This window comes from Dasypus novemcinctus, chromosome 3 (genome assembly GCF_030445035.2).
Source record: "Dasypus novemcinctus isolate mDasNov1 chromosome 3, mDasNov1.1.hap2, whole genome shotgun sequence".
Classification (NCBI taxonomy): Eukaryota; Metazoa; Chordata; class Mammalia; order Cingulata; family Dasypodidae; genus Dasypus; species Dasypus novemcinctus.
This window is the reverse complement of record NC_080675.1, coordinates 53,634,411-53,658,894: the sequence shown is the minus strand read 5'-3', so window position 1 is coordinate 53,658,894 and position 24,484 is coordinate 53,634,411. Positions and strand designations below refer to the sequence as shown.

The 24,484-nt window shown below is 40.3% G+C and overlaps 1 protein-coding gene across 2 annotated transcripts in view; it reads right to left on the bottom strand.

Annotated features, from left to right (window-relative positions):
• Window positions 1–20,442: 20,442 nt before the first annotated feature.
• SLC35F4 (solute carrier family 35 member F4) overlaps window positions 20,443–24,484 on the bottom strand; it is a 297,066-nt gene continuing 293,024 nt past the window's right edge. For both annotated transcript variants that reach the window (XM_058293369.1, XM_058293370.1), the window contains exons 7-8: window positions 22,694–22,783; window positions 20,443–20,884 (exon numbers count right to left, since the gene is read on the bottom strand). In XM_058293369.1, coding sequence (XP_058149352.1) covers window positions 20,643–20,884; window positions 22,694–22,783 — 332 coding nt within the window. In that variant the 3' untranslated portion in view covers window positions 20,443–20,642. The remainder of the gene's footprint in view (window positions 20,885–22,693; window positions 22,784–24,484) is intronic.

Below are 24,484 nucleotides of genomic sequence, written 5' to 3'. Positions count from 1 at the left end.
CTAAAATGAGAAGGTTAGAGAAGATAATCTCTTGTGTTCTTCCAGGTTTAAAATTCTGTAATTCTTTCACATGATAGTGATTGAGGAATGGGAAAAAGTACTTCATCAACAAAATATTTTTAAAGTTTTGGTGTCAGTTTCTCATTTTCTGACATTTGGAGTTTAAATCCTCCTGCTAAAAGAAGCAGCAGCAACCAGTGATTCTTGAGAAACATCATTGGGAAGTGAGGCTTGAGTTAAAGAAATGCATTGCTTCATGGTAGCTATCAATTGTGGGTCCCTGTGCTCATTTTTATTTTACACAGCTAAATACTTGGAATAAACAAGAGCTTCAGGAAGGAAAGAGCCAGAATGGCCTATGGGTTTGCAGAATAGATCACCTATTGCAAATATTGATCATTCAATAGCTGACAAGATAGACCAAGAAACTAATTAACTGGGAGAAGATTATTTCTAATTGTTCCTGTATTAGGGAAAGAGGCACTTACTGAGTATTCCACTGTGGATGTGAATAGGGCCATTGTTCCTGGCATCTAACAGATGCCCAATAAAACTGCTGAGTGAGTGAATGCATGAATCAATGAAAACTCTCTGTTAATTCTCTTCTTCTTTTCAACCTAAGCATGGTTGATTCAGTTGAATTTTCTTCATTCTTTGTCCCTTTATTTTTCTCTCCCCTGGTTTGACAGTTATATGTACTTTTCATATTCTGTTAGTGGTTATCCTTAGCTTTGATTTCCCCGAGATACAGGAAAGCATAAACCTCTTTTTCAAGAGTAACTCCCAATTCCCAACCTCTCCAAACAGGCAGTCATTTTACAATTGTACCTTTCCCCCAATATTTAGAGGTGCATTTTCTATGATGCTAATGAAGCTTAAGCTCAGAACCCTTCATTTGCATGCCCCAATATTTTAATACACTTTTAACAAGTGTGAAGTTATTATTTTCTCTATTGTCCTCCCATGAGGAGGTTTGATGCACACCTAAAGAACGGCATGAGGGGAAGCGGACTTGGCCCAGTGGTTAGGGCGTCCGTCTACCACATGGGAGGTCTGCGGTTCAAACCTTGGGCCTCCTTGACCCGTGTGGAGCTGGCCCATGCGCAGTGCTGATGCGCGCAAGGAATGCCCTGCAATGCAGGGGTGACCCCCACATGGGGAACCCAATGCACAAGGAGTGCGCCCCATAAAGAGAGCCTGCCTGAGAATGTGTACAGCCTGCCTAAGAGTGGCGCTGCCCACACAGAGAGCTGACACAACAAGATTATGCAACAAAAAAGAAACACAGATTCCCGTGCTGCTGACAACAACAGAAGTGGACAAAGAATACGATGCAGCAAATAGACACAGAGAACAGACAACCGGGGCGGGGCGGGGAGGGAAGAGAAATAAATAAGTAAATAAATAAATCTTTTTTTAAAAAGTCTCTTTAAGAAGAAAAAAAGAGCTGCATGATTTTTTCATTTCTATAGACAGAGATCTGGAGATTATGTGTGGAAGTGGATATCAAGAGTGTGTGCCTAGGGTGCAAGGAATATAAAGTTGGAAGGCCTTCAAAGCAAGATGGAAGTTTCCCTGAGAGAGGGAAGAAATTCTGCTTGTGAACAACCCTTTTGCACTGTGCCCGTGGCTTCCAGCCTGCCTCTGATCTGCCTTTCCTACAGATTTAGGGTTTCTTTAGCCAGCCTCCACAATAGTGTGAGCCAATTTCTTGTAACACATCTCTTAATATTTTTGTATCTCTTACTAGTTCTGCTTCTCAGGTTGAACCCTGCTGTTCAGCCTGTCCCCTGATTTCAAAGTACATTTCACCTGTTCTTTTTGCAAACTGTTCAGCTCCTGCCTATGGTTTTGTTATATTCCTTGATTCTTCCCTTTGAACATTTTGAAAACTTTATTTTGAAATCTTTCAAAAATGGTTTCCTTCATTTCTTCTTCTTTTTTAAAATTTAAAAAAAAAATTTTATTTTTTCTTAATTTTTTATTTTCTAAAGAGTTTTCTCTGCATTATAGTTTCAACCGCATACCTGACAATCTCCTATGTTCAAATGTTCTCCTCCCCCTCCCCCCAATTTCTTGGGCAATCTGACCCATCCTCTATTCCCTAGCCCCCCTCAATCCCATTCAGCCCCACCCAAAGTTATCCCTAGGTTTTGAGCTGACACCTACTTGGGTGAAATCCATGATAAGCTGGAGGTAAGTATTTGTACAAGGAAGGGATAAAATGGGAGCATTTCTTTTTCTTAATAGCAAATTTTCCCAGTTCCTGAGTCAATGCCTCCTTTTTGGGTGTGGTGGGAGATTCTGAGTATGAATTTAAACTCAACAGCAGTTGTTCGAGTTGTGGAAGTTTCCTTTTTGTTGAATAGGGATGTTTCACCAGTTGCAGACAAATTTTTAATGCATTTTTCACCGGTTGTAGACAATTTCTATGTTAATTGATTGGCATTGAATGCCTGCCCTTTCGGGCAGCCTGAATTCTGATCCCTACCCATGCAGGTGGTTTCCAATATTTCTGGGGACTCTTTCCCCACTCATACAGTCCCAGGCAGATGGTAAGATTCCTGCCCTCATCTTTGGTCAGTGGACAGAATATTTCTATTTGGCATTTCTGAATGGGGCTTCCACTTTGTGCCTCCCGGGTTTATTCAGATAGCTCAGTTCTAGGTCCAAGCATTCATGGAAACTGAAACTGAGCATCCCCTTTTCATAGCTTTAGAATCCCAGTCAAAGATGTTATAGGCTAATCTGAGCTATTTGGATCCTGCTTCCTCTCATACCTATAAGTTTTAGTTCATTCTTTATTTCTGGCACCTGAAGATCTCTCTTTCTTAGTTTAAGGCATATTGTAAATGCTGTGCTTAAAGAAGAAGATTTCCATTAGTTCAGTCCTCTTTATTGTCTAGAAATGGCCCTAAAATGTAGTTTAAGGAAAATCACAATACATATTTAATACAGTTCATGTTCTTTTATGTCCAGAGTCTATGAACAGACAATTTCCCACTTATCCTTAAAGACGAGTTTAAAAGTTTTCTTGGAGAAACTTCTTTTGATTTTGCCACAAAGCCTGCCACTTCCTCCTTATAGAACATTCTTTTCATCCAGAATTTATTCATTAGCCTCAGATATGGAAAGAAAAGATAGTTTATTTTCTATAGTGAGCATAATCTTCCCTTAACTCCTAGTTGCTTATTCTTCTTAAAGCTGGGAATGAGAGAGGGCAGTGCTCTAGTTATTTGAAGAATTTTAGATTAGTTTTACTCTTACTGAGGTGAATTTTTATTTCATTTCACCCTTTGAATAGTTTCTAGTCTTAATCTTTCTTTATCTTTCTCTTTGTAAAGGTGATGGCAGGGCAGGGAATGCTGAGAAGACAAGAGATTAGGAGAGGAGCTGCTTCTATCCCTTTCTCTCCTTCTACCCACCCTTCATTGGCAGACCCTGCCTAGTTCCCTGAAAATAAATATTTCTCTTGCTTAATGAGGCTCATCAAATTGTGACTCAGCAGCCTCGACTATTAGATGGAGCATTTTATCCCTTCTGCCTATCCCTAGTGGCATCTGTCATTACCAAGGCATGAAGCAAGGTGAGCTCCTTAGACTGGAGCACCAAGCTAGGAAGGAGATAGACACTCTTAGCTAATACATTGCAGAAGATGTGCTGACTGGGGTCAAGCAGCATAGCCTGGAATGGTGAGTCTCTCAGGTACTTTATCTGAAAGGTTTTCTTCCCTCATTTACTGAAGTGAGGGTATGAATTGACCCCTCCCCATTCTGTCCAACAGGGGCACCAGAAAAAGACACAGAATAACTTTATCCCCCAGTGGAAGTCAGACACAGGAATGACAGGAATTTTCAAAAGGTAAAGAGGGGTATAAAGGACTGAGGACCCAGGGGTAGTGGAAGAAGTTGAGATTGTGAGGAGGAGAGCATATGGGGACATTTCTGATGGGAGGTGACTTGAGAGGTTCTCCTTAAGAGGCTGAGACAAAGATCCTGTACCCAGAGAGCTTGGAGACATACTGAACAGACTGGACATTTTACTCCCAAGTCTTTGTCACCCATGGACTGAACTGGTTAAGATTTTTTTTCATGGATCCAGAAGTAAAGATTAACTGAACATCCTCCAGGATATCATATGTCTGCTTAACTGGCTGACAGTAGGGGGTTTTTATTTTAGCTTTAATCACCCCTACCTTTACAATAAAGAGCATGGTGGCAGGGTAACACTAAAAATAAATAAATTAAATAATTAATTAATTTAAAAAATAAAAAACAAGAAAAAGCAGAAAAGAAATGTCATGTATCAGAGTAAAAACAGCCATCACCTGGAAGGAATAACACAGCTTTTGATATGACATGTACTTGATTCTCTCTAGCCTTCTATCAACTGGAGCAAGTCAGATTTCACAGATATGAGCAATTAGCATTGAGCCAATCTTATCATTTATTCCCTTGCTGTCCCTCTCAGCAATATCATGAATAATTTGTGTTGCACTTAACACACAGAGGATAGAATGCAACAGTTCACTTTCCATCAACCAAACACAAGAGTGACTTTTTGGCCAAACAATTTAATAAACTGATTCCTTTTAACTTTGAACCTGTTAAAAGATAGGTGGTGGTGAAATTAAATTGGTATGTCTCATGCATCGAGGCATTCACATTGATGAAAAACATTTATTTCACAAATTATGAGACTTTTCTAAATTTCTATTATGCAAATATGTACTTTAAAATGATGCTCTGGGTTCTAACTTAATTCTCAACTTTTCTGCATTGTAATTTTGAGTACTGGACTTTTTGGGGGGGGAGGGGGGAGGGAATGGTGCTTTTCTTACATTGCTGAGCATGAAACTTTCCTTGTTTATCCGTAGTATAGAATCTTCTTTCACTTTCTCATCCAAATAAGAGCAAAGACAGTAGAGGATCAATGATCTGAGGGGGAAATAACCAATGATATCTGATTATCAATCTATCATTTATTTTAATGGACTCTGGCTTTGAAATTCAAAAGCAAATGTGAGTCACTAATTGGAGAAGAAAGAACAACTCTGTCTTTTGGGAAACTAATGCTCTTGCCCAGGAGAAGATGCAAAGTTAACTCTAGTGAAAAGAGCAGCATGTCAGAGGTCAGCAAACCTGGGTTTAGGACAGAGATCTATCACAAACGAATGTGCAGTCTTAGGCAGGTCACTTCATACCTCTGAATTTCTCAAGGGTAAAGTAAGCACGCTGGGTTAAATAAGGTCTTAGATCCTTTCCTACTCTGACACTATAGCTCTTGATCAGTGATGATCTCTACTTTTCCCAATGCTGAAAGCTTTGGATCTGGGAGTAGACAGCTAGTTTTCACATGTGTGCTTTTCTTTTTCTGTCTCTTCTTGACAAGATGGTATAATCTCACGGTGGTAGCAGCCTGTAAGATGGCACCCTGTGAGCCCCACCTCCTTGTGCAATCCCTCTCAACTTCACCTTGAGTGTGGGCTGGACTTATTGGTTCATTTCTTTTGTAAAAATTTTTAAAATTATTATTTTTTAATTTTTCAAGATGCTTTCAATTATATAAATATTACATTGATAATATAGAGGATTCCTATATACCCTCACCCCTCACCCCTCCCACACTTCCCCCCATTAATATCTTTCATTAGTATGGTACATTTCTTATAATTTTTTAAAAAGTTTCTTTCTCTCTCTCTCTCTCTCTCTCTCTCTCTCTCTCCCCTTTCCACCTCCCCCCCATTATCTGCTCTCTGTGCCCATTCACTGTGTGTTCTTCTGTGTCTGCTGCATTCTTGTCAGTGGCACCAGGAATCTGTGTCTCTTTTTGTTGCGTCATTTGGCTGCGTCAGCTCTCCATGTGTGCGGCACCACTCCTGGGCAGGCTGCACTTTTTCACATGGGGCGGCTCTCCTTGCAGGGTCCATTCCTTTGTGTGGGGGTTCTCTATATGGGAGACACCCCTGTGTGACATAGTACTCCTTGCACACATCAGCACTGTGCATGGACCAGCTCACCATATGGGTCAGGAGGCCCTGAGTTTGAACCCTGGACCTTCCATATGGTAGGTGGATGCTCTATCTGTTGAGCCAAATTTGCTTCTCCATTTCTTATAATTGGTGAACACATATTGAAGCATTTCTGCTAACCATGGTATATAGTTTACATTATAGTTTATACTTTGCACTGCACAATTGTATAGGTTTTGACAAAATGTATAATGGCCTGTATCTGTCATTGCAGTGTCATGTAGGACAACTCCAATGTCCCCAAAATGCCCCATGACACACTTATTCTTCCTTCTTCCTCCCCTCAGAACCTCTGGTGGCCACTGCCTTTGTATTAATGATACAAGTTTTTTCATTGCTAGAATAATAATAATTATAATAATAATAAGTCTACTTTAGTCCACATTTGCTTTCCCCCCTTATGTTTGTTCATTCCATAATCTTGAGGATTTTGGAATGGTGATGCCCACTCTGTTTCTGATTGAGAGGGGGCTTAGATCCCATGGGACAGATGGATGGAACTGTCTTGCTTGTAATTGTAGATACTCTCTGTTTTTGGGATGGTTATCCATCATCATCCTTTTGTTAGTTGTCCTGTGAGTCCAATGAACTAGAGAGTAGATGTTGCAACTCTGTGAGGATTTAGGGCTCAACTGGCATATGAACAGACTGAAGATTTAAGTCTCTGTGATATGTATTTAATGAGCATATTGCTTATTACAGGTTCAGATAAAAGGGGCAGAAGAGCTATGTGTGTAGGGAAATTATGAATTAGTCTAACTCTGTTACACTGGGGAGCATATATTCCAAACTGACAGGGTGCCTAATTCCTGAGATTGTTTGCTCTGCCTATAGTTTCTAGATGTCTCGGGAGCCCTCAGGAGTCCTGCTGTTTGAGGCCACTCTTTATTGTGGCAATGAATGAGATCCTGCTGAGACATGCACAAGCATAACCTCTGGAATGACCTCCAGACTCACTCTGATATTTCTTAGCCATAAAAACTTGGTGCTCCTGAGGGCTATGGAGACACACAGGTTCTGTGGTCATGGCAGATGGCTCTGGATTTCAGTGCTATGTCAGTGGGCCCTACTTTGGAATTTGTGTTCCTGATTGTGGTGGAGTTGGACTCAGATGTGACCTTTCTACACATGCCTCTTCTGTCACTTATACTGAACCTGTGGTTGGTGATAGGGTTGGTGTATACTCAGGAGACTTGAATCTCTGGACTGTCCATGTGCCAGCTGGGCCCTGAGCCTCAGCAGAGTTGCAACTCCTACTCTCTAGTTCATTGGATTTACCCAGGTCAGCTAACAGGAGGTGAAGATGGTCAACCACCACACCGGGGAACTGAGAGTGCCTATAACTGCAAGCAGGGGAATTGCATCCATTCATCCATGTGAGATCTAAGCCTCCTCTAGATATAGAGGTGGAGTGGACATCACCATCCCAGAGTCCACAGGATGGAGGAATGAAATATGAATTAGAAGGGACTTACTGATATTCTATATAACTGCTGTGACTAGTAGTGGAAGAAACTGTAGCACTGATGTGGAGAAAGTGGCCACGGTAGTTGCTGAGGGCAGGGAGAGGGAAGAAGAGATGTGATGTGGGGGCATTTTGGGGACTTTGAGTTGTCCTAAATGACATTGCATGGACAGATACTGGACGTTATATATCCTGCCATAATCCTCTGAATGGACTGGGTGAGAGTGTAAACTACAATGTAAACTATTATCCCTGTGGTGCAGCAGTGCTCCAAAATGTATTCACCAAATGCAGTGAATGTGCCATAAAGATGAAGGTGTTGATGTGGTGTGGCAGTGCTCCAGAGTGTGTTCACCAAGTGCAATGAGTGTACCGCAGTGTTGGGGGGTATTGTTGATGTGGGAGGAGTGGGGTGAGTGGGAGTTGGGGGTATATGAGAACCTCTTATATTTTTTTAATGTAACATTAAAAAAAAAAGAGATCATGAGGGAAAAAAAGCAAAAACAAAAGTTGTTGATGTGGGAGGAGTGGGGTGTAGGGGGTGCATATATAGGAACCTCTTATATTTTTTAATGTAACATTTTTCGTGATCTATGTATCTTCAAAAAATACAATAGAAATGATGGAAGTGGAGGGTGGGGAGTGGGGTATATGGAAACCTCTTATGTTTTTTAATGTAAAATTCTGTGTGATCTATTAACTTTAAAAAAAGACAATTAAAAAATTAAATTTTTAAAAAAACCTCATTTGTATTTAAAATTTCCCCCATTGATTCACTTCTAACAAATAGAATACAGCAGATATGATGGGATGTCTTTTCTGAGATTAGGTTATAAAGGGACTGTGGCTTCTATCTTGCTCATCCTTCCTTGATCACTTGCTCTGAGAAAAGCCAAATGCCATATTGAAAGCTGCTCTATGGAGCATCTCATGTATTTGACAAGGAAATAATGTCTCTGCTCAACAACCAGCAAGGACTTGAGGCCTACCAACAATCACGAGTGACCTTGGAAGCAGATCCTCTAAGCCACATATATTATTTGGCATTGCTGGGTTTTGGGGTTATTTGTTATGCAGCATTAAGTGACTAACAGATTCATCAAAGGCTTTACTTTCTGAATTACAAGTTTCTCTTATTACCATTACTTAAACTTCATTCTCCATCTTCAAATTGAGTTTATTTGGAGATTGTGGACAGTGTTAGAAAGGGAGTGGTGGGGGATCATTTTTTCTTGCCCTGAATTTTAAAGGAGAGTAATAATAATGTCCACAGCAACTTTGAGATCAGTATTATTATTATCCTCATTTTACAGATATTGAGGTAGAGACTTGGAGAGGTTAAATAATGTAGGGTGGAGGGGCACCTAATTAAGCATGAGATAAAGGAGTTGTAATGATGGAAAGACCGTGACAAGGGAGATAATGGTATCACTACCTGTGAGCTGGTTAGACTACAAAAGTATTATAGTGTCCTGGTTATGGTACCTCAGTTTAAAAGGGATTTTTGCAAATCTAAGTGGGATGGTATGCCAACAAAGAGTGCAATTTATTTAGCCTTAAGAAAAAATCCCGCGGAATATGATATCCCCTTTAGATAAGAGCAATTTTATTTATTTGCGTCACTCCAGGTAACAGAGTTAGAAACATCAGGTGGGAGTTTCCAGAAGGTAAATTTCAACTCATTTCAGGGAGGAACTCTAACAATTATAAGAGTTTGAACATGTGATGGGCTACTCAGTCCCATTTGTCCTTCTTGGGGGTGCTCAGGCAAAGGCTGGATGACCATTCCTCTGGGAGTGGTGAGAGATTTGGGCATTGGGCAGGACCTAGAATGGGTGTTCACGGAGCCCCTTTTCAGTTGAGACTTTGTGGTTCTGGGAATTGGTATGAATTATGATGAGAAGCCAAGGGCCACAGGAGAGTCAGGGAGAAAAGCTGCTCTTCCTCTTGGCCATCATCCAAGTGATTTACTCTTCCCTACCTTCACTTTTTCATGCCTCTTACCAGACTTACTGAAATGGCTAAACAAAATACCCCAAACAGAATTTTGCCTATGGTCTAGGCTTGTTCATGACCCCCGGCTCTAGTACAAGACCGGGGTGTATACCTCTAGAGAGATCCAGGACACCCTCCACTCCATGGCAGTCTGGGCTACGCCAGTCATATACTTTAGGAAAGCAGAACATTCACAGGACATTTTATTTTATTTTATTTTATTTTTATTATTATATTATATTTTGTTTTATTTTATTTTAGCTAGTGTCTTTACTTTCTCTTTCTCCAAAGATACTGGTTCTTGCCAACACAATGAGAGATAGAAATCTAAATACTATAAAAGCATATCAAGTGTTTGCTTAATAAATGAAGAAATCTTTATGCAGGACTGAAATACCTTTCTTTCCTGCTAGCCTCCCTTCCTTCCACTGAGTACCTACTGTGAGCTCCTGCTGGAGATGCCAAAATGAACAGTACAGTCTCTGTTCTCAAAAGCTCACAAATGCTTCCTTGAACTACCTAGTTCCATAAAGATTTTGGCTATTTAGTTGTCAACAGACACCAGTAATGATGTAAGACTGTAAAATAAATAGGTGATTGAATTTTGGTATCTTATCCTATGTTCTATAATTACAATATAAGCTGTCATTTTTAGGGTTCAGGAATGGATTGTTTTCATTAAATAAATATTTCAGTTAATATATGGTGCTCATTTAGAAGAGCTGGACTGCCAGTTTTCTAAGAAGTACAGTACAACCAAATATAGTAACTCCCAAACCATTTTTTTTGTTTTCTTTTTTTAAGTTCAACCAAACTTTATTAATTTTTTCCAAACCATTTTGAGCAGCAGTTTTTCTTGATGATTCAGAAGATACTTTAGAACATATAGAACCACAGGATCACCATTCTAAACGTCAACTTTTATATTGCTGTAGATATAAAGAGAGAAGATACTGGTGAAGAGAAGATAAAGATGTGTCCAAGAAGTCCTTGGAAAACAGTTAAGTGATAAAAATAAATAAAATTATTGAGATTAATTAATAGCAATGGCATCTTGATTACAGCACACTTTCCAAGCTAGAAGCTGGAAGAATTTCAAAGTCCTGCTCAAATATAATCTAAGATATTACCATTGCCAGGAGAAGAAACTTAACAGTCAGAAGTGGGTGATCAGAATTGCATCAGTCATGGTTTTCCAAAGAAACAGAGTCAAAGGGTGTTTGTGTATGTGTGTGTACATGTGTGTGTATATAAAGACATTTATTTTAAATACTTGGCTTATAATTGGTAATGGTGAGGGCTAACAGGTCTGAATTCCATTGGGCAGGCCAAATGCCATAGGACAGGGAAATTCTGGTAAGAGTGATATTGAATTATTGAGTCTAAATTTCTTTGGGGAAGATGGCATGCTGGATCACAGGTATGGGTTATTGGAGAAAAGCAAAAACTTTTATATGGAAGGAGGAAATTGTACTGGTGTTAGCTGGCAAAAATTGAATTATTAAATAAAAATAAGGGTAAGGTTTAGAAATCATATCATAATTGGATTTTGTAAAGGCTCTGTGAGAGAAAAATAAAAGGAAACTTTTTTTGATATTAAGATGAGTTAGCGAAAATAAAAGTATAAGGTAGAAATTTTTACTGAATGTGCCCAGATAAATTAACATAGCCATAAAATAAGGAAGATGGAGAGAACCTTGTCTTTTGTGCCCTTGGGACTTCAAGAGTACCCTGAGCCAAGTACACTGATGTAGACTGATGAGGTAGAGTAGAGGTTTGGGCAAAGATTGAATTCCAGTGCATCATTTTAAGGTACTAGGTAAATGGAATCACTAATTATAACACAACAAGAAAATCCATACGTAAATGAAGCAAATTGTGGTCAAGGAAGATTAACTCTAGACTTGTTAGACTTACCTTAGAAGAAAAGGAGCTTAGGAGGGATCTATGTATCAAAGAATGTGCTCATAAAGGGGATGGTTTACCTGTTGGACACTTCTGGGTCCCATGTATAACTCTATTGTCTCTTTTGGTAATAGTTTCTATAAATCAAGTACTGATGCCTCCTCATCAGGATCATTGGTTCAGAGGGTCTTTGGAATTCTCCTAGTGTAATTGGCTTGGCATGGGAGCAATTGTACCAGTCTATTGCTGAGAGTCCTCTCCCTACCACTGGCTATTGTCCAGCAGGGATGACTCCATGTTCACAGGAGGAGTGAGAGTTGAAATGGAAGTCAGAAACAGAAGGGCAGAGTTTGAAGCATACATTTAACTTTCCTAACTTTTATTTCCGTTTCGCCAAGCAAAGTTTTTTTATTATTGTTCAGCTTCCCGGGTTAATTTGCCACTTAGGGAAAGATTATCCTAGCCTTATCAACGTGAGAGTTTGGGTCCAAATGACAGTTCAATTTTGATTATTGATGAGTCCATTTTCATTCTGTTTACAGTCCAGTGGTCATCAGTCTAGTGGTTCTTTTTTTTTTTTTAAAGATTTATTTTTATTTATTTCTCTCCTCTCCCCCTTCTCCCCCCCATCCCCCCACCATTGTTTGCTCTCTTGTGTCCATTCGCTGTGTGTTCTTCGTGTCTGCTTGCATTCTCGGCAGCACCAGGAATCTGTGTCTCTCTTTTCTGATGTGTCATCTTGCTGAGTCATCTCTCCGTGTGTGTGGCACCACTCCTGTGCAGGCTGTGCTTTCTTTGCCTGGGGTGGCTCTCCTTGTGGGTCGCACTCCTTGCGCGTGGGGCCCTCCTACACGGGGGACAACCATGCATGGCACACCCATGTGTGGCACAGCACTCCTTGTGCGTGGTAGCACTACGTGTGGGCCAGCTCATCACACAGACCAGAAAGCCCTGGGTTCAAGCCCTGGACCTTCTATATGGTAGGTGGATGCTCTATCAGTTGAGCCATATCTGTTTCCATAGTCTAGTGGTTCTTGAACTTTAGCAAGCATTGGGACTACCTGCTTTACTTGTTCATACGCTTAATTAAAACCAAGCATGACTTGTTAAAACCAGATTGCTAGCCCCACTCCCAAGAAATTTTGCTTCATTAGATCTGGGATGAGGCTCAAGAATTTCCATTTCTGCCATTCCCTTGGTGATACTGATACAGCTGGTCCAGGGACCACAGTTTGAGGACCACTGGACTAGTCATTAGGGCATTGACAAGACTTAGTCACTGAGCCCACAATACAGAGATCAGATCCAAAACAGAGATTCTCTGAGGTAGATGCCACCTTAAGAAGCTTCTTGATGGCTGGCTAACTAGCCTGCCACTGGTAACTGCCTTATCTTGGGGAACCTCTTTCAATCATTGACCAGAGTAAATAATTACGTATAAGCCAAATCTATCCCAACCTTATCATTTATATCAGAAACTTTTTACTTTAATAAATTCCTGATCCTCACCTTGGTAACTTGCTATTTATTAATGTCATAAAAGTAAGCAACTATTACCTTCTAAAGACTGCACTCCAGCTTTTCTATAGATAAATTACAATATATAACAAAGAAGTTTTTTATAAAATACCATCTTCCTTTTCACTATAAACTTTGTCATCTTTTGGATTTCCAGAATTCAAAGCAGGTTCTATCACTTTTACATCAGTAAGAGCAGGTCTCAGATAAAAGTTCCTTGTTAGTTTCAGTCCACTCATTCTTTCCACTCTTCACAGAGGTTTTTGATTACAATTGCAAACTATTGTTCTTGCCTCTTTTCTTCCCTCTGCCCACTACTAGCAGTTTTTACTTGCCTGACATAAGAAATACTATATGTTGTTGTGACTGAGACGATCTGACAAAATAATTGTTTCATTCCACAAAGCTGTTCTCTCCTCCTAAACTTCCCTTACCATTCCTTTCGTATCTCCCTAAGCAAGTCATTTTTAACCTTTTAGAGCAGTGCCATGCAGGAGAAATATAATGTAGGCTACAAATACAAGCCACATATATAATTAAAAATTTTCTAGTAGCTACATTTAAAAAGTAGAAAGAAATGTGAAGTTGATCTTATAAAACATTTTATTTACCTAACTATAACCTGAATATTCTCATTTCAACATGTAATCAATATAAAGTTATTAATGAAATAGTTTACATTCTTTTTTCATTCTAAGTCTTCAAAACCCAGAGTGTTTGAGGCAGTGCATCTCAATTCAGACTAACCAAATTTCAATAGCTACATGTGGCTCCTGGCTAACACAGTGGACAGTGCAGTTTTAGAGCCTCTGACTCTAAAATAATATGACTTCTTCCTCCAGAATAAAGTCATTAGGTTCACACTCTTTGGAAAATTATCTCTGGGTGTTTTTGGAAAGATCTAATCCTGGAACTCAGCTTAAGAATTCTTGCTGTTAAGATCCATCAAACTCCAAAAGGATCTGATTCTATCTCCAGAGAACAATATTGAAGTAACCTTGTGCTCTCTGTGATGGTATACTGGTCAACCAGAGCATTGCGATGTGGGGCTTCCAGTCTTTCTGCCTCTGGGTTCTTGGCACTGGTGCCCTCCACCATCACCCTTTCTAACTTTACCTCCTATTGCTACAAATGTGGAGGAAAGAGAATTAGAATTAATAGAGACTTCTTGTTCTAGCTTGCCAGATAAACCAGCTGTGACTGTACTAGGTCTTCCGTGAGTAGCTGAAAAGGGCTGATGGATAAGTGAGAAAGGATTTGTACTCAAATATCAGAAACATTCTAATGCTTGGCCAGTTATACTGTTCACTCTTTTATCACTTGCATTGTCCTCCAAATGATTTGTCCTCTGGTGGTTCTTGACAAAGCGTCTGAATAAAATTAACACGCATGCAAAGACTGGATGAGCAAAATTGATTTGCCTATAATCTGTTTGTGAAGAGATCAGGACGTGGTTGAAGTGATTTTAATTTCAGAGCCCAAGTCTCCAGTCTGTCTTTTTGTCAGGCAATTAGTTCCACTGACTGGGCAAGAATGCCTCGATGCAAAGTGCCAAAGGGAACTGGGCAAATGGAAACTGCATATCCTTATTTGCTTCCTCCAAGTGTTCCTCATGCCAGGTTTCTTTTGTCGTTCTAGTTTATTTTGGGTAAAATCCCCTGCTTGGCACTAGGCTCTGTGACATTGGTAGTGCATACTGCTATGAAATGCATGGCCAAAAGCACTAGCCTGGGTGTCAAATCTGTGTGTGCAAGTCCTACTTAAGGACCTAAAGGGAGGTGAACTGAGGAAATCCAAACAGTACTTTACTACTTCTGGATTGTTTTGTAGTGTGTTAAACTCTACACAAAAAAATTTTTTTAAAGATTTATTTATTTATTTCTCTCCCCCCACTCCTCACCTCCCCCCACCTCCCCCCACCTCCCTCCACCTCTCCCTACCTCCCCCAACCCCAGTTGTCTGTTCTCTGTGTCTATTTGCTGCCGTTTTCTTTGTCAGCTTCTGTTGTTGTCAACGCCACGGGAATCTGCGTTTCTTTTTTTGTTGTTGTTGCATCATCTTGTGTCAGCTCTCCATGTGTGCGGTGCATTCTTAGGCAGGCTGCACTTTCTTTTGCGTTGGGTGGCTCTCCTTACGGGGTGCACTCCTTGTGCGTGGGGCTCCCCTACACGGGGGACATCCCTGCATGGTAGGGCACTCCTTGTGTGCCAGCACTGCGCATGGGCCAGCTCCACACGGGTCAAGGAGGCCCGGGGTTTGAACAGTGGACCTCCCGTGTGGTAGACGGATGCCCTAACCACTGAGCCAAGTCTGCTGCCCCTACAAATTATTTTATTTAATCTTCTCAATAGCCTCAAGTAGTAGGTGTAAATACCCTCAATTTACTGATGATTCAGTTGAGTCAGAGAGGAGTTAGTAACTTGCCAAAGTCACACATCTAAGAAGCAGAAAAGCTGGAGCTGAAACATGGTGCTCTTAGTCCCCGAACTATCCTGACCACTCTGTAATCCACAGAAGCCATTACCTACTGGGCTTCAGGTAGGAGCAAGGTTTATACAAAGAGAGAGTATTGTAGTAATATCAACAAGGTGCTGCCACCGTGAGGGCAGGGACTTTGTCTTCCTCCCTTTCGTATCTGCCGTATGTAACTGAGTTTGGTTCACTGAAGGCATACCTTAGGCACATAGGAGGCACATTCATGTCTGTTTAGTGACTGAAATACATGCTTTCATTTGACTCTCATGATGACCTTGAGGGGTAGCAAATAAAGGTATTATTATCATCATTTATGATTGCTTTGACTTGAGTGAAAGGAAATATCACATATCTTATTTAAACTTTAAATAAAATTTTGGGTAGTTGTTATTTTAACGGTTTGTTGTTTTAACTGTTTAATAATTGTTTTAATTGTAATTTAACTTTATATAGATAATAAGTTCCTAGAAGGCTGGGACCATTTCTTATACATTTTTGTACATTTTTATGTTCCCCTCCCCACAGTGCAGATATGGAAATGTTCTCCAGAGGAAGGTTAGGACCAGTAGGTGATGATCTAGCATAATACCCTACCTCAAAGCCAGAATTAAATAATTAAGGAATAAATGAACAAATAGCATAATTACAGTGATCAGTCATAGGAAGAATTAGTGTTTTATAAGGTAGCTGATTACATTTTTCAAAATGAATCATCACAAAGAGAAAAACAACCTTTTTTTTTTTTTTTTGCAGTACCAGGGTCAGGGGTTGAACCTGGGACCTCGTATGTGGGAAGCTGGTACTAAAGTATTGTGCCACATCGGCAATCCTGAGTTGGTTTTTGTTTGTTTGCCTGCTTGCTTTTTGTCTTTAGGAGGAACTGGGAACTGAATCTAGAACCTCCCACATGGGAAGCAGGCACCCAACTGCTTGACCCACATCTATTCCCACACAATTTTTCTTTTAAAGATGGCCAAATGCACTTTAAAAAAAATTATTTTAATAACACGTACAACCTAAAATTTCCTTCTTTAACCCAATTGAGATATATAATTCAGTAGTGCTAATTATATTCATAATGTTGTACAACCATCACCATATCCATTACCACAACTTTTCCATCAACCCCTACAGAAATTCTGTACCAATTAAGCTTTAACTCCCCCTTCTTAACCCTTCTCAGCCCTCGGTAACTGGTATTCTAGTTTCTGACTCTATGTATTTGTTTATTCCCATATATCAATGAGATCATACAATGTTTGTCCTTTTGTGTCTGACTTATTTCACTTATCATCAAGTCTTTGAGGTTCATCCATGTTGTCACATGCATCAGAACCTTGTTCTTTTTCGACTGTGTAATACTCTATTGTATATTGTCTATCCCACATTGTTTATACATTCATCTGTTGATAGATGCTTGGGCTGCTTCCACTCTTTTGGATATTGTGAATAATGTCACTATGAATGTCGGTGTGCAAATATCTGTTCATGTGCCTGCTTTCAATTCTTTTGAGTACATACCCAGAAGTGAGATTGCGGAGTCTTACGGTAATTCCTTACTTTCTGAGGAACCCCCAAACAGCTTTCCACAGCGGCTGCACCATTTTACATTTCCACCAATAATGAATCAGTGTTACTGTTTCTCCACATCTTCTCCAACACTTGTTATTATTATTTTAAAAATTGTCATTCTAATGGTGGTGAAGTAGCATTTCATTGTGGTTTTGATTTGCACTTCCCTGATGTCTAATGATGTTGAACATCTTTTTTTGTGTCTAAATGCAATTTTTAATGTTAAGTAATGGTAAGATTCTGGAGTGGGTTAGTTAATGATTACTGCTATTTAACAGTAGTTTAAAAGCAGATAAGAACAAAGTTTGTACTGTTATGGCATTTAAGTAGTCAAAATGAACTCTACTTGGACAATGAATTAATTAATGTTTACCAATAATATATTTCATTCATTTTGTGCCATTTTTTGAAGCTTAAAGCACATCATGGTTATTATCTTAGTTAATATCACATCATCTATCTATGCCAGGATACTGATAATGCCTTTTTAAAAAATGGCAGAGAAATTGAAGGCTGGACACATTAAGGTATTTATCCAGCATCATGTACAGCTAGCAGGTATGGCATCCTGGGCCCCCTTTACTTGTCCTATGGTGGTCTCTCCTACATTTTTGGGAACATATGAATGAAAAAGGAATAGTAAAATGTATGCCAGAAAGCGCTGTCTTCCTGCATTAAATTTCCCAGAGGGCACAAAAGAATTAAAACTGCTAGCTGCCCTAAGCAACACCTTGGGGAAGGAGTGAGCACCTTTTTATCACTTTGGCTTGTTAGTATGTGGAAAGAAGCACAAAGCTGTGGCATATTTGACCCCTTTCTTGTTTTACCCAATCTTGTATAGGAGATTTCCTGTTCTTAACTAAGAATGATTCTAATAGAGTTGGGGGTGTATGTCTCCGTTGGGAAGCAACACATTCATTCGCTCATTCATTTACTGAGTGTCTATAAGTGCCAGGCACTGTGCAAGGCACTGGGAATGCAATGATAAATGCCTCAAGGAGCTCACAAATTATTGAGAATGTAGACGAGTAGACTGACAGTTATAGCAGTGGGTGATCAGTGCTATAAGGGGGGTAAGCAGAGGCTGCTAGGGGAGCCACATTGTTTAGCCTGGGGTATTAAAAATAATTTCCTAGGGAAAAGGGTCATGAAGCCTATGTAACAGTTAACCAGGTGATGAGAGAGGGAAAGAGAATCCAAGAAAGAGAGATTGACTTGATTGAAGAACTGCAAGAAATGCAGAGTCGCAGAAGCATAGCGTTCTCAGGGGGACAGTGGTGCGGTGGAATGAGACTTTAGAGCTGCACTGCCCAATGTGGTAGGCAATAGTCACATGTGTTGTTTATGTTTAATTGAAAAGTAAACAAAATTTAAAATTCGTGCCCTCAGTTACACTAGCCACATTTTAAGTGCTCAGTAGTCATCTGTGGCTATTCTATTGGACAGTGCAATTAGGGGATATTTCCTTCATCACAGAAAATTTTTTCAGACAGCATTGCTCTAGAAGCAGGCAGGGGCCAGTTGGTGATGGACTTTGAATGGCATGCCTGAATGCTAGGACAGAAGAGTTTTAAACAAGTGAGCAGCATGGTTGGATTTATTTATTAAAAATTCATTCTGGGAAGTGGACTTGGCCCAATGGATAGGGCATCCACCTACACATGGGAGGTCCGTGGTTCAAACCCCGGGCCTCCTTGACCAGTGTGGAGCTGGCCCATGCACAGTGCTGATGCGTGCAAGGAGTGCCCTGCCACGAAGGGGTGTCCCCTGCGTCGGGGAGCCCCACGGGCTCTAGGAGTGCACCCCATAAGGAGAGCCGCCCAATGCGAAAGAAAGTGCAGCCTGCCCAGGAATGGCGCTGCCCACACAGAGAGCTGACACAGCAAGATGATGCAACAAAAAGGAAACACAGATTCCCGGCACCGCTGATAAGGATAGAAGTGGTCACAGAAGAACACACAGCGAATGGACCCAGAAAGCAGACAACAGGGAGTGGGGGGGGGGGGGGGGGAAGGAAGAGAAACAAATAAAAAATAAATCTAAAAAAAAAAAAAAATTCACTCTGCAGCACACAAAAGGGATAGAGAAAGGCAAGGCTGGGAGTTAGAGAGACCACTAAGGAGAGTATTGTGCTAATCAAGACAAGGTCTAGAACAGGTTCTATAGGAGAGAAAGCATAGATTGGAGGACTAAGAAAAATAGACCCAAGAGTCCTTACGGTTTATATGTGGAGGGTGAGAGAGGGAGAAGTTGAGATTGGTCCCTGCGTTGGGAAGCTAGTGAATGTTGGAACCACTAATCTAGACAGAAAACAAGGGAGAGGAATAGGTGTGGGGAGGAGAGATGAAACATTCAAATGTGAGCTGCACAGTGAGGCATCCAAGTGAGCATCTAGAAGACAGCTGGATAGTCAGATCTGAAGCTCAGGGGAGAAATCAGGACAGGAGGAAAAAAAATTTGAAGTAATCACCCAACAGATGACAACTACTGAAGTGATTGGAGAGATGGAGAGCCAGAGAGAGTGTGTCCGGTGAGATGCTAAAAAGGCCAAGGACTGAACCCGGAGAGCACTGACAATGATGAGACCAGCTTAGGAAGAGGAGGTCAACGAAGAAGCAGGGAGGTAGAAAGAGAGCCAGGAGACACTAAACAAATCCAAAGAGAATGTTTTAGGAAAAGGAAGTGGTCCATCATGTCAAGTGCTGCAGAGAGTAGAAGTAAGGCAAGGGCTGGAAAGCATCAATATGGTTTTGCAAGGGAGAGGACGTTGGCGACCCTGGTGAAAGTACTTCCGGAGGAACAACGGGAGCAGAAACTGGATTGCAGTGGTCTGAGAGTGAGTGGGAGTTGAGGAAGAGGAGACAAATTTAGACAATTCTTTCAAAAACTTGGTGGTGCAGGGATTTAGAGATGGCTGGTAAGAGACATTCTCTCTCTATCCACTGTGCCATTTTCAAATGTCTAGCTCATATTAGAGATATTTGTAAACTGTCTTATGTTCTTTATTACCCTAAGGATGTTGAAAATGCAGATGAGCTTTCTATATCTTTGTATCTTCATTGTTCCTAATGTAGGAACAATGCTGCTATTTGTTTAATGACTTTCTAGCTTTTAAACTTCAGGCTCTATAGGACTTAAATAAGGACTGTATCTTTTTCATGTGTTTACCTCTTATGCAATTTTTCCTGACTCAATATAAACGTCTCAGTTCCAGGTGAGAAAAAGAGGATGGTAAATGACCTGAAATAGACAACTTAGCAATTTGAGTTCAAGATTTTCACACTCCCCTCTCAGTAATGGATAGAATAGGTAAACAGGGAATCAGTAAGAATATAAGAAATGAACAAAGCTGCCAAAATAAAATAAAATAAAACATGATGACAAGTCCATGAATTAATAGAATCTTATGTTTTCAGGAAATGTTGTGAGTTAAGGGTGAAAAACCCTGAAAAACAGAAGAAATAGGACAAGGACAAAAAGGTTTTAATAAAAAAATTTTATTGTGATTATTTACACCAGTTCCTTGAAGCACATAAACGTAAACTTTTATTGTTGGCATTATTTCACATATGATTTATCCAAATTCTGAATTAATGCTTTCATTTGATTGTACAGGTAGTGAGAAAAATTTTATTATATTCACAGAATATACATCCACGTGCACTCAAAATGTGTCCCTCTTTAAGCCAGTGGTATAGACACTGTCCCATTGGCTCTGCTTCTGCTTCTCAGGTGTACACTGGAGTCAGTGATGTCATCCACATGCTCCTCACTTTTCTTTTCCTTCAAGCTGTTGATGAATTTCAGAGTAATTTCATCCCACTCCTCAGGCAATAGCATCAGCAGAAACCCAATGCAGATAATGATGGTAGCGGCTAGGCGTACAACATTGAATATCACCTCCTGCTTCAGGAGATCCACAGCTATGGAAGAAAAATCAAGTCAGTCTCAGTCTATGTGACTCTTTCTAAGTTCATTTGAAAACACATGACCAAAGTCTGTGTTACCTCTACAGATTTCCAAAAGTCTTCCTTATTCTTTCAAGCTGGTCTTTCCATTTTTCCTATCATCATTTATTTATTTGCTCTCTTGGTTTGCTTTCCATTCCTGCTCTCTAAATCAGGGGTTCTTAACCTTTTTTTTGGTCACACTGACCCCTTTGCCAGTCAAGTGACAACCACAGATCCCTTACGAAGTCCACACTATACTGTGTATTATTTAATAAATATATCACACCCGCACCAACATGTCCCCACAAGAATAATGTTGTTGGTGTTTTTTTTTTTTTTTTGAATTTCAATTCAAGATCATAGATCTCTTGTTAAGAACCCTTGCTCTAAATCATATTTATCCTTCAAGGCTCTGCTCAAATTCCAGGTGCCCTGACTCTTAATTACCTCTTCACTCTTGTCTCTTAATACTTGTCCTCTTTCCTTGTACTCCTTCGCTCTTCCCTAATGGTACCCTATTCTCCTAATGGACTATTGGATATTTTTCAAATGAGCCAAGTTTGCTAACATCTGGACCTCTGCACATGCATTTTTTTTGTGTAGGATGCCCTTCTGTTCTTTTATCCCACTCCATCCAGCTAATCTCTCCTCTGGGCTTCTTGTAGGTAGCCTCCTTGGATGGCTCTCCTATTTGCTTTCAGGATATTCAGCACATACTTTTATCAAAGCATTTCTCCCTCTACATTGTAATCACTCAGTTCCTTTAGTCTCCCTTTCTAGACTACATAGTCCTTAGGGCAGGAACTGGGCCTTAATGAGGATTTATCACCAGTGTTGGCACAGTTCCTGGCATATACTTATACTAAGGGCTCAGTAATTATTTATTGAATGATTGAATCCACAGATGAATGAAAGCACTTCTTTGGCAATGCCACCCCTCCCTGAGATTGCTTTCCTCTGAATAGCTGAGGCCCTTGGAATCTGTTTCACACAATTTGGCTTTTAATAACTTACTTCATCGAGTTTCACGTTGATTCATGCATGTTGATCTTGTGTTCTGAACTTACTGGTATGTTTCTTAAGGGAACAATAATGTAATTTTTTCCCCCCTGAATCCTCTACAGCCCTGCTCACAAAGTAAGTGCTTAATAAGTATTTGTGGATATTTCTGGGGGAAGGAAAGATGGTTGCCTGAGGTTTGGTATCATGGACGGGACAGTCACCCACTTTCATTACTGACTCCACTAAATGATTTCACTAGGAAGATTATAGTGGGAAATGGCTTCTTCTCGTGTCCCTGAAGTGAGTCAAATCACTTTTCCCCTTATATCTATTCCAGAGGGCCATCTGCTCTGCCCCCAGGAGAAGCTTCCGCAGCTCCCCATGGATAGTCTGATGTGGAGCCAGCATCCTGAACATTTCCTACACTTTCATTAGTGACGTTTACTTGAAAGTCCTATGCTGGGGTGCCTTTTGTTTCCATAGGACTTCCTCTAAAAATACCACAAAATTAGGTTGTCAGGGAGATTACATGAAACCCAAATGATACATTTGGTATTTAATTCTAAAAACACAAGCAAGTAAAAACAGGGTTTGAAGCTGCAAAATTTAAATCTGCTGCATAGTTATTCTGTTGTCTGCCACCTTCATGATATTTAAAAACATCTTCCCAGCAAGGAACACAATTCACAATTGCTAGAAGAAACAACTCAGTGGGTAAAACAAACACAAACAAGAGACTTATTGTAGTCAGAATCTGCAGAAGTGAAACTGTACCAGTACCTGCATTTCCAGGAACGCTGAGCACTGTCCCAATGGAAATTAGGATTGGGTATGTCAGCACCACGCCAACATTTACCAGGATGTTGAAGGCTATAAAATAAAGGAGGATATACAGGATGAAGGGGAGTTGCTACTACACAGGGTTCTTGTCTTCTTAATTTAAAAGAATCAATGTCTTTGCTAAACAAGACTTCTAAAAACTATCTGCACTATTGGTCAATTAATCCTCTGATTTTAGATATATATACATGGCCTGAATTAATCATACATTTTCCTCTTCCTCTGCTATACTAGTTGCCTGATCTCTTGCCAGTTTGCTGCCAAATGGTGTTTGGAGCAAATGCAAAGAGGTGAAATAATCAATTCTCTACGCTGCTTATCAACTCTGGGTTGGTGCCAGCCAGAGAGTGAAAACTGGTGATTGATTGAAGTTTGGGGCTTTATCTCTTGTTACTTTACTGCATTATGGCATATTTCTGGATAACTAAAAGGCTCCACTATTACTGTCCAAAGGAAGTTCTGTCCAATGGTCTATGATGTTTTGTACCCCTCTCTTCATCATAAGGGCAAGCAGTGATGGGTTCAATATAATTTACCGAACTCTAGGGATCTTCTTCACATCCTGATTTGTGCACAGGTAGCCTGAGGACTGGTCCATAAAACAAGCTTCATGCCCTTTAATTAATACCTTTGTACCCATTTAAATATAAAATGAGTTAAAATAATCAGCTATCCCTTTCAAAAGTTATCAAAAATAAGTTTTCAAAAAAGAAGTACACATAAATTATGCAGAATTATTTTAATAGTTTTCTAACAAATCAGGAATTCATTAAATACAGCATGGACTCTGCGGAACTCTTCAGCTATTATTTCATTGACTGAACTGGATGTTTTAGCAGGCTGAATGAAACTACTGGTATTTGCGTGAGAACTGAGCCCTTCCCTTCAGCAAGAATCTGGTAAATTCAGTGGCACACACTCTTTTAACATCTAAGGAAAATAATATAATTTATTGTGCTATCTTTAACCTAGGGTGGGAAGCAAGTGCAGCAGGTGAATGGATGAGGCCAATCTGCGTTTGGACTAAGGCACTGCCAGGGAAGGAGATAGCTCAACCTGAGAGAAGGCATGAGGTAGGGTGAATTTCAGCAAACTAGGAAGCCAGAGTTTTAGGGAGTGTGGGGCAGTACAGAGTGCAGCCTGGTGTTTGTCTCTCAAATCTGTGTCCTAACTCAACCCCAACCGATCATATCTGATTCCTATGGAGAAGAGAGGGATGGAAATAAAACTGTGGGAGTGCCGAAGATGGTTAAACACTGGGGGCAGCTGCAGTGCCACATAGACAGGAGAAAGGCTGTCCCCATTTTGCCCCAGTGCTGCTTGGTCACGGTGAAGATTACAGTGCACTGGGGGTAGGCATGGTGGACAATGGCAGCACCCAGTGGAATATGCAGATCTTGCTGGCTGGTGGGGAACCAGAGTGCCCTGCTAGCCTAGGCAGCACCCAGCCTGAGTAGATTTGCTTATAAGCATGTATTAGACATGTCTAGAAATCCGGGTTGGTGGAAGGTTACTTTGAAGCAATCTGGAAATCATTTGTGCACAGCTGGAGACAAGAGTTAGTGAAATTTTTGTTAGGGTTGTTATTGTGATACCATCTTTTTCCAGTTAGGCTGTATTTGTCCAGGAAATAATCTAAACATTTTTTATTAGGCTGTTTTGGTCTCATGGAATCACTGCCATTGATTTCTACTCAATTTAGCAGGAGTTAAGAGAGATGGTAACCACACA